This window comes from Hydra vulgaris, chromosome 15 (assembly GCF_038396675.1).
Source record: "Hydra vulgaris chromosome 15, alternate assembly HydraT2T_AEP".
Taxonomy (NCBI): Eukaryota; Metazoa; Cnidaria; class Hydrozoa; order Anthoathecata; family Hydridae; genus Hydra; species Hydra vulgaris.
Window position 1 is genome coordinate 40,095,802 of NC_088934.1, and position 14,941 is coordinate 40,110,742.

A 14,941-nucleotide genomic window follows, 5' to 3' on the forward strand; every position below is an offset into this window, starting at 1 on the left:
AATTTTTACAGTTTCTTCATTGATGTTGTAGAAAGGGCTGGCAGTAGAATAATCAAAAAATATTCTTTATTTTGACCAGAATTTAAAATTTTACATACCCCACGGACCATTTTTTATAATTTTTACAGGTTAATTTCCGCCATTTTACTTTGGCTCTGTTTTTTTTTTAATTCTACTAAGGGCCCTCCACCAACCATTAAGCTTGTTTGTAAAACTTAAAACTTTTATCTCAAATATTACTTAAGTTATTTACGTTCTTGTGACTTCATTTTTTTTGCTGACTCAGCATTTTTTGTAACAAATAAGTAAAAAAATGGTGATTTTTATATTCAGTTTTTTAAACTATTATCGAAAAATGCTTATCATTTTGTGATCTTATTTTGGAAAATGAAATTTACAGGGTAGCACCACCTTAACTTTTCTAAATTAATTTCAAGTAATTTTCTAAACGACCAAGTTTGGTGCTGTCAAAATAAAACTTTTACTCTCCGGAAAAAAACAAATTACTAACTTCATGATACGACTAAACGACCATCAAATAATATCCCATGATAAGCCTAATCATGTAGGTTTTACTTGGGACACAAAAAAAATCAACTTTTGCCACTCTTAATAGAATAAATATTGACACTAGAGTTTAATATTTTCAAACAACAGTGCAAACTCTGATTCAATCTGGAATCCAGTATGCACATATATATTTCATTATCCAGTTATGTAAATTCTCTGCAGTTCCGACGCTCACGGAATAGAGCTGTGTAAAAAGATTTAACAACGAAAAAACTTGACAGGAATGCAGTTATATCCTTTTTTTAATGTCTTTAAGTAAAGTAAAAATTATACACTCTTCATTTGAAGTTCAGGGAATGCCAGCTTGCATACAACAAAGCAAAATAAATTTACTTATTTGCCTTTTAAACAATAAAGTAACTTTTGAAATAAATAATTCCCAGCTTAATTATAGTTTAGTTAAACACACCTTTTTGGATGATATAAAGGAATTGTGCAAGATTTATAGATTGAATATGAAACAGATTAGTTTAAGAAAACATTTGATATCTCGAAAATTGATTATTTTGAAAAATAGTTTCCAAATTTGTATGTCGATTAATTTCTTGAAAGAAATAATGGGTCGCAAGAAATTTGTTAAGAATTTTTAACAAATTTGGAGAGATCTTATTAAAAAAAAACAAAATGTATGCCTAATAAAGAAACAAAAATTTCTTATATATATTTTTAAAATATATACCACAATATAAAATATTGTGACAAAATAATATAAATTGTCAAAACAATATAAAATATTGTGACAAAAATAAAGTAACAAAATCACGATTATAGGCACGAAGTAATTTTTTAATTTGCCAAAATATATATGCCAATAAAAATCCGATATAACACGAATGATTTTTCTATGACTGAAACAGCTAATATGTTTTACTATTTATTGTGAACGATTCTGGCATTTAAAAAGCAAATCTTCATTTTACTTTTAATTGCTTCCAACATTTAAAGAAATATAAAAGTAAAACAATTTAAAAATGTAAAACATGCTCAATAACTTTTAAAAGTAGGAACTAAAAATATGTCGGTCAGAAAAACTAACAAAATAACAATCATCAAATATATTTTTAATGAAGTGAAAATGTAATTAGTAATTTCTTATTTTTAGAAAACAAGTAATGACTGCAAGTGTAAAGAGCTCATGCAATTACTGCACCCATTAATTGCAATCATGCAATTACTGCACACAAACCAGCAAAAAGTATGATATATTATGGACAGTAAACTTTATGACATGACAAAATATCAATCGGAGTTTGATAACACTAAAACTTAATTAAGATTATTACACTAAAACTTAATTAAGCAGTTATCTTGTTTATTAGTAATTTGGTTTATTAAAAGGACGCCTTGGTGGAGGAGCTTGCTTTGGAGCATAAGGATCAACAGGCGGACCCCTTTGATTGTTATGATTGCTTGGAGGAACGCGAACTGGATCAGCACCATGATTTCTTCTATCTCCTTCATTTCTCAATTCATGCGGCAACTTTACTGGAACTTCTTCTGCTGGTCTTTGATTATCCATTACACGTTGAGAAGCAGGAAATGAATCTAGCTCTTTGTTCAAAGGTCGCCTATTGTCGTACTGGTTGAATTCCTTTGGGGGAATTCTTCGATCGCCATCTATTGGCTGACGTTCATCTTTTAATGGAGCCTTGACATCATCGTAATCTTAATATATTAGAAAAATCACATTTACTTACAAAATATTCCAGACTTTAACCAGTATACACAATATTATTCATTAATAAAAACCTGCAAAAGGTCTTCCTCTTCTTGAGTCATCAACTCTATCAACAAAAGCAGGGGGTGCAGAATGAAGGTATCTGAAAGGAAAAAATGATTTCAAATCTTTTTAAATTAAATATTTGATTTTGCTATATTTGAACTAAAATGTAGCATCAACAAAAATAACTCAAAAAGAAATACAAAAGCGTAAGATGCTATCCATATGCATACAAACTAACCCTCCTCAAAGTTGGGACCCACAACATTTTCAATTCAAATTTTTTTTTTTTTTTTCATAAAACTTATTTGTTTTTTTCATCATAAAACTATGTATTTATTCAGCCGCTGACGGACTGGCCAAACTGACATTAAATTATTCAGAAGGCTATTTAAAAAGGTTTACTGTTCGTAGTGCTTGGATGAAGCCTGTATGCAATAGGATAAATACAGCCTATTTCTTATCATCACGTGTAGTAATTAATATTGTTAACTTAATAATTTATGGTTGAGTTAAAATATTTTTACATAAACAACTCATACTAAGCAGAATTCACAAGTTACGAGTATAAAATATTTATACATCTTAATATCATTGCATCCAAATGCTCTTTGCTCTCTAGTTGATAACAGCAAAGTAAAGTACATGCAAAAAGTCATATTAACGAAACATTACACAAAATATGCAGCTTTTCCAGCAAACCAAAGGAAAAAAAAATTAGGTCACATCGAGGTTTGATGGAACGAAATTCATCATGTTTTTACAAGAAGCGACTACACACAATTTAGGAGACATTATCTTTTATTTGGAGGTCGACTGAAAATTGCAAAAATGGTAAAAAAGAATTGCAAAAATGGTAAAAATTAGTCATTTTGTTTTTCAAAAAATTTTGAAAAACAAAATGACTAATTTTATTAAGAAAAATTTGGACGATTAATACCAAACTGGATTAATACAAAAGGTTTAAGGTAAGCAGGAAAGAACTTACATTGCTTTACCAGTTTTCCAAAAAAAACTTTAGGGGAAAACATAATTTTTTGTTTAACACATTTTGGTAAAAACCACTTTTTTTTAGAAATATACACTTTTATAATAAACATATATATTTTTACCTGTAACCGTAATCATGCATTAAACACAATAGTTACATTTTTAAATCAAATATTTAAATCATTATTTATGCATTTTTCACAAAACTTTTTGTAAAAAATATGAGCAATGTATTGTTTAAAAAAAACGTTTTTGAGTTATAGTTGCATAATTTCAAGGGACCTTATTATGTCTTATTAAGTGGGAAAGAAATCAAACTATTCTTAAAATTTTCTAAATGATGAAACTAAAACGATAGGTTTAGAAACATTTACTGGAATAATGGGTTAAGGAACCATCCAACCGCTAACCTTTTTTTGTGGAAACCCCTAATCCTCACTTTGTATAAACTTATATGAACAAGAATTGTAACCTATCTTCAGGATGAATGTTTTGTTCCCTTCGCCTGAAAAAATCATCTCGTGCCATTGCACGTGGATCAGGAAGATTCCTTGGATCATGAATGACAGGACTAAAAAGATAAATTTCCAAAATAAACTCTAAAAATCAAAAATTTCCAAAATATTATAAACTGACATTGACAACTAAATTTATAAACTGACATTGACAGCTAAATTTTTGTTCAAAATTTAACTTTAAAAAAGCTTACCCAGGAGGTGGGGGAGGAAATTTTACCCCATCACGTTCACTTTCTCTCTTCATTGCATAAAAACGCTCAAAACGTTCATAAAACTGATCTTCACTTTCTCCATCACGACGAATAGGCAATCTATCATCTAAATGAGGTAACCTTTCTTGGGGATAGTAATCTTTTAGCGGTTCTTCATAACCACGTGGAATGTTTCTACCATCCTCTATAGGAGGAAGAAGTCTTTGATCGTCTCTTGGAATCCATTTAGGCTCAATTCTAGGTGCAAGATTTCTAGGATCATCTCTTCCAGATATTAGAAAGTTATCAACAGGAGGTTGTCTTAAATTATCTCTTATCCAAGATACTTCTCTAGAAGGAACCCAACGATCTTGATGTGGTGGAGTGAAATTGTCTGGGTATCTTGAATAATTATCTCTTTGAAAGTTATCTAGCCTTTTATTTTCAAGAATATTTGTCGACTTAGATTGCGGTATAGGATTTACATCAAGGTATGGATCTCTAGATTCTCCATAATGAGGCTCATACTCATTATTACCACGCTTTGATTCTTCATGTAATGGATACGAGTCCAAGTGACGCCCACTAGGCATATGTAAACTTCCGGATGATGGGTCAATTATATCCATGTCATTCTTTCGAAAATTTGGACCAGAGTTATATCTTTCAACATTATCATTTATATTCATGCTAGAAGAAAAAGCCTGTGAACGATATTTATTATTGTCTCGATTATCCCGAGAGTTGATCCCAAGATCTCTTTGGTTTCGTGAAATATTTGAATAGTTTTCGTGCAAGTAAGCTGAACCTTCATTTACATCTTGAGAATGCATTTCATTTGCAAAACCTCTTGGTTGGGAGTCTACTTTTATAATATCACGTTTAATATCAGTTCCAGATAACTCTAATCCAGGTATTAGAGTAGGAACTGTTTTAGTTTCCTCTTCACGTCTTTCTCCTGACATAGCAGGAACAGGATCTTTTATTTTCTTCAAGATACTGCGTACTTTACCACCAGCACTTGTAACAGATTCTTGAGAAACCATGGTCTGTAAAGGTTTATTTGTAAAGGATTCTTCTTGTTCTTGAGTATGTTTTTGGGTTTTACTTTGTGGTTCTACCTTTTGTCGTAATTTATGTCCAGACTGTTCTGGTTGAGTATTAGGAGAAGACATGTTTTTTAACATTGGAGCAACATTACGTAAAATATCTAAAATCTCAGTTGGTAATTGCCTTGGTATTTCTGCACTGGCACTGAAAATATTGCTAATTTCATTCATTTCCTTTTCTTTTAATTGGTTACCAGAAAATGCTATATCCCAAACATCTTCTTTAGGTGAATCTATAGATTGCTTTGATGGTGCAGCAGCACGATTCCACAATGAAAACTGCTCTCTTCGTGGTTGAGAAGGTACCTGATTTGGTCTAACATTTACTTGTTGCTCATGTGGATTACGCATAGTTGCCACTTGTTGAGAGTTAAGCATACTCTGTGCTTGTTGTGGATTATGCATACCTACTTGTTGTATATTATGAATAATAGGGACATTGCCTCCATATGGTGGTTGTAGCACTTGATGCAATGGGATGTTTTTTGAACCAATGACAGGGATAATGGAAGTTGGCTGACTCTGGATATTATTAGTTTTTTCATCTTCACTATTACTATCATCAGGAAGCGGATTAGCTGATTTAATCATATTTTGAGTTTGCCTAGCTTGAAGTTTCATTTTAATTGGTTTTTTTTCTTCTTTCCTCTTATCAGATGATCTTTTACGATCATCATTTTTTCTACCTGAAGATTTTCTTTTACGTTCTCTACTTCTGCTCCTTTTACGTTTTTTCCTCATTTCTTCAGAGTCAGCACTTCGACTTCGCTTTGTTCTTCCACGGTTTCTTGACATAGGAGATTTTTTTCTATGACGTTTCTTTGCATGCTTAGAGTCTTCACTATCACTACTATTGCGTGAATTAGAACTTGAACGATCTCTATTAGGCTTTTTTACAGCTTTTTCATCTTCATCCTCATAGGGCACGAGACTTTTTGTTATTCTTTTTCTTTCAGTTACAACTGGTGCAGTCTTTGTTCGAAGTTTTTCTAGTTCACTTTCTAACTGCTTTTCTCTTTCAGTTAAAGAAATTTTATCATCTTTCATTGTGCTTTTCATACTACTTTGTGTTAATGATGGTTTATCAATTTGTGATACATCTTTGTTCAAAATTACAGAGAGTAATTTTTCCCGAATAAGGGGATCAATTGCTTCTAACTCTGGACCAAGACGTTTAAGTAACCTTTCTCTCTCAAGTTCTAAACGAAGGTCATCGCTCTCCTTAGACGGCCCAGATAAAACAGGGTTGACATTTGTATTTGATTTTGTAAGCTGCACATCGTCTGTATAGTTATTAACTTGTTGGTACATTAATGAGTCGTTATCATTTTTATTTAAAATAACTTTATTATCTGCATTAGGGAATTTTAATCGAAACAGACTTTCTCTCTTGATAATCATCATTTCACGAAATTCAAGTTGTTGTCTTACTTCACGCATGTCATCTTGAATACGTATCATGTCACGTATGTAATCTTCTTTTCTTGGATCACTATCTTGCATGACCCGCAAATCTTCTCTAATAAAATCCTCATCTTCACATAAACGCTTGTAAGTATTTTCTAAACGTTGGTAGGTTGCAATATCTTCCTCACGCTCCATTGTTAATCTAACTCTTAAAGCAGCAAGATTATTTTCATACTCCTGAGATAACTTTTTAAATTTAGCTTCAAGTTCTTTTTCAATGGCACGCTTATTCATATCAATATGATCAGCAATGATAACATTGTTACTAGGAGGAACATCAACTTTCAAAGGTTGAGCTACAAGAGGACTTTTTCCTTTTAATTTTTCTCGTAGGTCAACAATATTTTCTTGTGAAGCACTGGAACTAATATCAATTTTTCTAGAGGTACTATAACTTGATTTCTCAACTTTATCACGCCTTTCATCTTTTGACATCATCCTTTCATCTGTATGTCTTTCAATTGATTTTCTTCTATCATCTTTATAAGTACGCCTTTGATGATCTTTTTTTTGCTCACTTTCAATTCCCTTGTCTCGTTTTTCTATCCATTCTTCATTACTAACATTTGTTTTCAATGCATCTTTGTTGCGGTTTTTAAAAGCTTTTTCCATATGTGAGCGACTTTCTAGATGTATGCTGTAAGGTTTCTCAGAATTAAAATCTTCATGACATGTATAACACTTGTAAGGTCTTTGCATGCTGGAAATCTTCCTTAAATGTTTTTTTCCTCTGCAGTGACTTAAATAGTTCTCCTCACTTGTACAAGGTGCACTGCATACTTCACAGAAGTACTGCATAACACTAATTAAATTAGTGGGGACATTTCCTTTTTGTTGTTTTATCTCAGTTTCTTTGACAATCGAGGTTTCTTTTATTTTATTATCAACTAAGTCTCTTTTTTCCATTTCAGCGCGATGTCGCCAACTATCAATGTGAATTTTGAAGTTAGAAGCATTCATACAGTCAACATTGCAAACTTTACAGTAAACTGCATTTCTAGCCTGAAAACTTAAATCTATCTCCACTTGATCTGGGTCATTTTCTTTCATTTTATTAAGCTTTGAAACAATATCTTTTCGTTCCTTACTCTCTTTCATTCTGCGTTTCTCTGCTTCATTGGAGGGATATGGCATTACTGTTTCAACATTATCTTCTTCCTTGCGCTTGCGAAACTCATGCATTTCTTCAACTCTATACAAAGGTTGATGTCTGGACATCAGACAATGCGCATCTAACTCAATCTTACTAGGAAATATTTTTTCACAACTATAGCAAAACTGAAGACCATCGCTGATTGCTTTTTCAATAAGTATCTTCTTCTGCTTATGAACTGGTGAGCGATTGTGTTCTTCTAACAGGTGTTTAGTTAAAAGCTGACATTTACAATATGAGCAATAAAAACTTTCACGGTTTGCAGGACTTCTTCGACGGCGTGGTGGACTTCTTTCAACGCCTGGCTTCTTATTTGAATCTCTATGCATTACTGAAAAAGAAAACAAAATTTCACAAATCAGAGAAAAACAAATTTTGAATAAACCAACAAGTTACTTTAAAAAAAACTGACTAAAAAATTTAAACCAAACTATAATTTAAACAAAAAATTAGATTATATATCTTAAATAGGGCAAAATAGAAAGCCTAAATCATGGCAAAATGGAAACTGATGTTGTTTTTAGTAAAAAATTGTAGTTTTACTGAATAGTATTTTCACTTTTGAAAAAACTGGAAATCTTATTAGAATTGAATAATGAAATTTATTTTATATAAACATAATAAAGTTAGGCTTAAGAAAAAGTTATACATAGTTTTCCATATTTAAAAACTTGATGCAATTTTAATTTTTATCCCCTTTCTATGTAAGTTTCTTAACAGTAAAAATCTGCCTATAGTTAAGGTTTTTTCAGCCTCTTGTTTCTTACTGAGTCACTTATTACTTTAAAATGGTTAATATATCTATTTTATAGTTTAATCACAGTTATATAAATATCTTTTGAAGTTTTGAGTTTACAACAAACTGGTCATTTAAAGTTTAATGATTTCTCAAAAATATTTTATTGGCAATAAAAAGAACTATGATTTATAAAACATTAAATCAACCCTGGCTCAAAATCCTTTCTATTCATTAGACCTAAAGTTAGTCAAAGCCAAGCTTGGGTCAATCAATAATGTATGCTGCATTGACCTATTTCAGTATGATATTAGTAATTTTCTGTTTCGTCCTAAACTACCAGCAGTAAAACATATATACTTTTGTTTCAAAAGGAAAATGGTTTGACAAGGGTATACTGCTACCTAACATATCCCAAGTAATTGGTACATTTTTCTAAATAACTTCAAAAACCAAAGAAGTTCCTTATTGTTTGAACTAATTAATAATGAGAACTAATTAACATGAAATAAATCCTTTGTAATTTAAAAACATATCTATGTGAAAACTTTAATTTAATCAGTCTCTGTGATTAAAATAAATATCAATACAAAATTTAATACAAAGCCAACTTTTGCTCATAAAAAGGCAACTTATTTGTAATAAATTGATGTGGGAGGTCTAATATGCCCTTAGAAAAACAACAACGAAAATAAGACAATAAAAAATACCTGTTAATAAAATGTTAAAACTTAAAAGTTTACTTTATCTTCTTTTTTTCTTTCTTTATTCTGGTACCTATAAAAAAAGTTTTCAGCTATAAACTGTTTTACCCAAAACAGAAAATCCAAAAGAAATGAATGATTAAAGAATGGTTAAAAACTCAAAACAAAGCTGTTTTAAAAAAGCGGAGAATGCAACCCTTGAGCGGCAAAAATGTTTACCTACATATGAGGGTGTATCCTGCTTAACACCAAAAAGTAGATAACTTTTTGAATTGTGGGAGTGTTTTGCAGGTTGTTATATAACAGCTTCAACTAATTGCTCCACATTTAGAAAAACCCATTGATGGCCAGTGCAGAGCATTTTACTTATTTTCACCAATATTGCTAATTAACAAAGTTTAACTTGGCAACAAGAGCTTATGTATTCAGGGAAAATTTTACAACATAAAATTCTAACTGGATACATCTATGATACTGCTGAGATCAAAAACTGTAAAATTAATTTAGTAGTTGAAACATTTAATTTTTGAAAGTCTGCATCTTTATCTCATTTTTAAAACCACTTTTTTATTTCACTGTCTTGAATTTTGATAAAATTTCTATTTTAAAATTCAAATTCAAAAATTTCAAAATTCAAAAATTTGCTTTAAATGTTTTATCTTTAATTGAATTGAATCCATGCTATAGCTCCAGTATAGTGCAAAGTTTTACAATTGTGAATCCAACTTAAGAATGCTGCTTCGTGCACCATGATCCTTTTGATACATAACTTCTGTTGTTGATAAGACATTAGAAACATTAATCCACAGGTTTTTCTTCTGATGCATTAACAAAGTTATTAACAGTGCATGCTGACAGTACATTTTCATTTGAAAAAATGCTTTATTTCACACATTGTATTACTCATAAAAAGTAAAAAAAAAAAAAAGTAAATCAAGTAATGTCGAGTATGCAGCTGTAAAGAAATCTTTAATAATGCAAAACATAAATACAAGAGAACTACTAAAGAGAACATAACTTGCATAAAATCATAAAAACTTATGCTAAACTAACATAATGATATTAAGTTTAAATTCGGTCAATTAAAAACAGTCAGATAAGGTAACAATTTTAGAGAATAACCACAACACTCAGTGTTTGAAAAAGAAGCACAAAGGTTAAACAGATGTATTGTCATGTGATAGAGACTTGCACCATATTATCTAACAAATATACTTTTTATATCATGCCAAACATCTAGTTTTTAATCTGATTAACTTTTATTTGAAAAACTTTGAATTATTTATAACATATTTTTTTCAATCAGATAAACAGTATTATATATATGTGTATACATATATATACATGTGTGTGTGTGTGTGTGTGTGTGTGTGTGTGTGTGTGTGTGTGTGTGTGTGTGTGTGTGTGTGTGTGTGTGTGTGTGTGTATGTATATATATAACTAAAGATAAAATAGAAATTGATAAAAAAAGATGGAATCATTCAACTTTCTGTGTGTCAACAAAGTTGTGTTGGCTTCTTACTTAGGCAATTTATTTTGAAAAATAAGAGTAGTAAGCAACCTGGCTTGAATTTTGGCCGGGGCCGGTCTTGATTCGATTTGATTAAATATAGCTGGGGCTGAGGTCGGGTTTGTGACCGGGGCTGCATAAACATTTATACATTCTAAAGTATGCTTTTTTTAATTCAAAATTCATGTTATATTTTGTATATATATATATATATGCATATATAAACATAATTATGATCAACATGACAATTATCATTACCATTATCATTATCATGATCATCAGACTAAAGCCTTCGTTATTTATGCTGTTCCTCTAATATAAACAATCTAGAGCACTTTCTTTCCTTAACTAAAGCTCATTCATTCAATATGTAAGGCACTCTCTTCAAGTTTTCTTACTTCTACCTTTACCATTTAATCACCTCTCTACATAGTGATACCTAAATCACAATCTTCTCTAACAAACATTGTTCAATACAATGTTTTACCCATTTTCGTGTTTTCCTTTTATATACAACCTACAACTTTTTAAGTCTTCAGTTAACCATTTCCTAGCTTTTTAACCCTACCCTCTATTTTAAAGTAACTCATAACTTAATAGTGGTTGCTTGCAACCTTGTTGGAAATAAACAAATGTTTAAAAACATATAAATATATGCCAGTATTTAATAAATAGTAAACACAAGTATTAAATTATAATATATAAAGTGTAATTTTTTTTTCTAGCCCCGGCTATAATACCCTGCTAAATCTTATCATTTTGCCAGAGCCAGGTTAGCAAAAAGTCTTATTTTTGCTAACCTGGCCCCAGTCACTTTCTATTTGGGTGAAAATACTTATATTTTTAAGTAAAGAAACAACAATTTAATTCCAAATTTTATTTCAAGACTTTGAATATTACTTGTGTTATATAAATTTTAAATCTTTTTAAAAAACTTGAAAATAATATATATCTACATTGCTGCAATTTTAATGACCAAAATTTCTAGGACCAAAATTTTGTTAACATTTCTTTTTTAAATCTGCATTTCAAAATCAAAAGAATACTAGGCATGCAAACTTGTTTTAATCCACAAAGCTTTTGTCTTTCACAAACCAAAATAGTTGCCAATTATTAGATTTTTTTACAACAGAGTATTTCCTATTCCTACTTTTTTTTTTTTTTTTTAGTTTTCTTATTATAATTATAGCTCATAATCAGGTATGCAAAGTCCTAAAAAAGAATCCAAGATTTAGAATCAAATATTGGGCTTTCCATCAAGTATTTTGTGATAGATTTAGAGATTTTTTACGAGACATTTCACCCCTCACAAAAAAGTGAAAATTTGAGGTTTAAAATGTCACAAAGATTTCCCTCTTCAAAAAACATTTCTTCAATCAATTCATAAGCAAAAAGGTATTGCAAAAACAATACGACAAAATTTTTATGCTTAAACTTATTTTTATAAAGCATTATATAAAGCATTCTTTAAATTTTCATAAACTGATACCATTGGCATTGATAAATCATCAGGAGTAATTGCAAGTTTTATACCAATTATAGCGATATTGTTTTGCCAATAATCTTTTTCTTCCAATTAACTTGTTTTTTATGTAGTTAGATGGAGTGATTATCACCGCCATTAACTTGTGATGCTTTGTGCTAATTTGTGTAGTTTTTTATGCAGTTAGACAAAGCGATTATCACCACCATTAACTTGTGATGCTTTTTACACAGTTAGACTTAGTGATCAAAGGTGTTGTAAGCTGCATCAACAATCATAATCTTTGTTAAAGCTGTATGCATAATCTTCAATGTGGTTCTACCTGGAGCAATTTGTTAATTCAAGCATAAACAAAAAGAATTAGCGTGTATTACCAGCACCTAGTTATAGTTGGGCAAACTAATGTCCAAACCATCTTTATTTACTCAATCTGTGAGCTTATCCATTGTTTAGACGCTTCAGTAAATATTGTTGTTTTAGTCTGAACGGCGTAATGCTAAATTAACAAAAGCTTTCAAAAAAAAAAAATGTTTGATATGTTTTTGCTGAAGGACAACTTATTATTATTTGCATATTTAGAAATTTGCATATTTTAAAATTATCAATGCAAACTTTTAAATTCACCTCTTTTAATGCTTTAATGTTTCATTTCAGTTTCTTGATCTGTAGTCAAAAGCCTGGTATCTTTTTTTTTGTAGAATCGAAACAAAGTAGCATTCAATAAACCTAAACATATAAACATATAAGACGTATAATGTTTTTGTTGCAAACATTTGTTTCAAAATAGAAATAATAAAATTAGCCGGAGTTAAATCAATAACCAATGATACCGCCACTTTTAAATCTGCATCTTTTTAATCAGTTATCAGTTTTTTATACACCATATTTACCAATTTGTTTCTTTGCCAGTTATTTTCTTTAATGGTCTGTCCAATCTATCAATTTACTTTTTTTTTTTTTTAGCATTCTTTTTTATAATTGGAATTCAAATATTGCCAACATCTTTTTTTATTATAATCCATAACCTAATAATGTAATATATAATCCATATATTATTATCATTTTACTTTATAATTCAATAACTTTTATTGTCACGTAACACTGGGCCCCTTCTTTACCTGCTACTAATCTCTGTTTTTGTACTCTGTACTATACTTTACTCTCTTTTAAGTGTTAAATTTATGAATATGGATCTATTTCTATTTTTACTTTGATTATGTAGTTTTAGAGCTTTTAAAATCAACAGGAAACATCAAAACTAAGAGCCCTGTAACCTATCACTTCTGAAAAGTGATAGCCAAGAACTCCACGATAACGAAGAAAAGGCTTCAGGAGTCTTTAAACAAAAAAATCAATTCCAGGACTCTTGCTTTATTCTACTAACAAAGTTTAGATGTTCCTTATCATTTGCGAGCTCCAGGAATGCAAAGTTCATATAAAATTAGGACTAAAACCTGGTTTCTTTATTGGTATTGAAGCTTCTAAACAAAATCAACATAAAAATTATCCTAGGATATATAAATTAAAGGCAAAATTAACACTAATTTTAACATCATTAAAATCAAGCAAAATTCTATAGAATGTAAAAGAGTTATTCCATAAAAAATATATATGAAGAAAACCCCTAATAAACCTATAGTTTTAATGGAATTAGCCCACTTTTTACAATTAATATTAAACTGTGCTCTATTTTAAATTTTATAAAATAATAATATCATTGCTTTGCATATTTAAAATTACAATTTTACACATTTAAGTTTTTTTTTTTAAATTACTCAATAACTATGGCAAATATATAACGCTGAAAGCATTCAAAAATTTGGAAATAACATTTAGCATTACTCTACAGTGAATAATATTATTTAAAAATAACATTCAGTGTTTAGTATTACTGCAGAGTATGTGCTGTTTTTAATTCCGTTTCAAGAAATAAATTATGCTTGATTAACGAAGATTTATTAAAAGTTGTAAATTACTATATTTCTATAAAACCAATTTAAGATCATAACGATGCACATACTTGATTTAATATTGCAAGCTAAGTTCAATCTTGAAAAGTAAAATATAAAAAAATCAAAAATAAAATAAAGAAAAAGAAAAAAAAGTGAAACTTACAAGTTAATTGCTGAGCATAATTCTTTTTTAACAACAAAATTCCAAAATCTAATACACCTTATATTCATATAAAGTTTAGATATATACTGATTGATTGATAACGCCTCTTTAATGAGAACCTCAAATCAATATGGTGTCATAATTTTCTTCGCAATGCAACGCTTGATTTTTGTGACACTTTTGCCGGCACTCTCCTTCTCTAAGATATTATTTTATTTAAAAAGTCTTTAGTTATTATGTATAACTAGTCGTAACAAAAACTGTAAGAAATTTTATCCACATATGCTTTTAAATTAAATAATTTAGCTGTAAAGTATTGTTACATTATTTGTCGATAGCTTTTCCAAGAGTCATTGCTATACAAAAAATAACTTGAGGTCATTGATCCAGGGCTGAAGACAGCGGGGGAAAAAGTGTGTGTGTGTGTGGGGGGGGGGGGGTCGAGGGCATGTGCCCCTCTCCCCCACTTATATTTTAAAGGAGTTTTTTTTTTTTTCCTTAAGAAAATTCTAGATATAGAATACTTTTTTAAAAAAGTGACAATTGTCCCCACACTTTAAAACCCGTGTCGTCGGCCCTGTGATCCGAAAAAAAAATTTATGGAATTTTAAACATTTTCTAATTAAGTATGGTTTTCTATTTCAAAATCTTTTTTTAAAAGTCTAATTTAAAAAA

At 29.9% G+C, this 14,941-nt stretch overlaps 1 protein-coding gene across 6 annotated transcripts; it reads right to left on the reverse strand.

Moving 5' to 3' along the window:
• Nucleotides 1–1,610: 1,610 nt before the first annotated feature.
• On the reverse strand, nt 1,611–14,465 carry LOC100204642 (uncharacterized). Of its 6 annotated transcripts, none has more exons than XM_065819119.1 (7): nt 14,267–14,465; nt 12,776–12,877; nt 9,165–9,231; nt 3,990–8,049; nt 3,753–3,851; nt 2,320–2,390; nt 1,611–2,235 (listed from the first exon to the last, which is right to left on the reverse strand). In XM_065819119.1, the coding sequence occupies exons 4-7, from the start codon at nt 8,045–8,047 to the stop codon at nt 1,886–1,888; spliced, it is 4,578 nt and encodes a 1,525-aa protein (XP_065675191.1). In that variant the 5' UTR covers nt 8,048–8,049; nt 9,165–9,231; nt 12,776–12,877; nt 14,267–14,465; the 3' UTR covers nt 1,611–1,885. The 6 variants fall into 6 exon arrangements, with proteins under 6 accessions (XP_065675191.1, XP_065675195.1, XP_065675192.1 ...); XM_065819123.1 differs by having other exon boundaries at nt 9,198–9,231; nt 12,776–13,632; nt 14,267–14,442; XM_065819120.1 differs by having other exon boundaries at nt 12,776–13,632; nt 14,267–14,442.
• Nucleotides 14,466–14,941: the final 476 nt, after the last annotated feature.

Bases quoted from the DNA above. Each gene is read 5' to 3' on its own strand.
- LOC100204642 (XM_065819121.1), bottom strand. From the start codon at position 8,047: ATGCATAGAGATTCAAATAAGAAGCCAGGCGTTGAAAGAAGTCCACCA. The intron at 3,852-3,989 runs GTAAGCTTTTTT...TTATCTTTTTAG, and splicing joins TTTCCTCCCCCACCTCCTGG to TCCTGTCATTCATGATCCAA. The intron at 2,391-3,752 runs GTTACAATTCTT...TTTTCCTTTCAG, and splicing joins AACATTCATCCTGAAGATAG to ATACCTTCATTCTGCACCCC.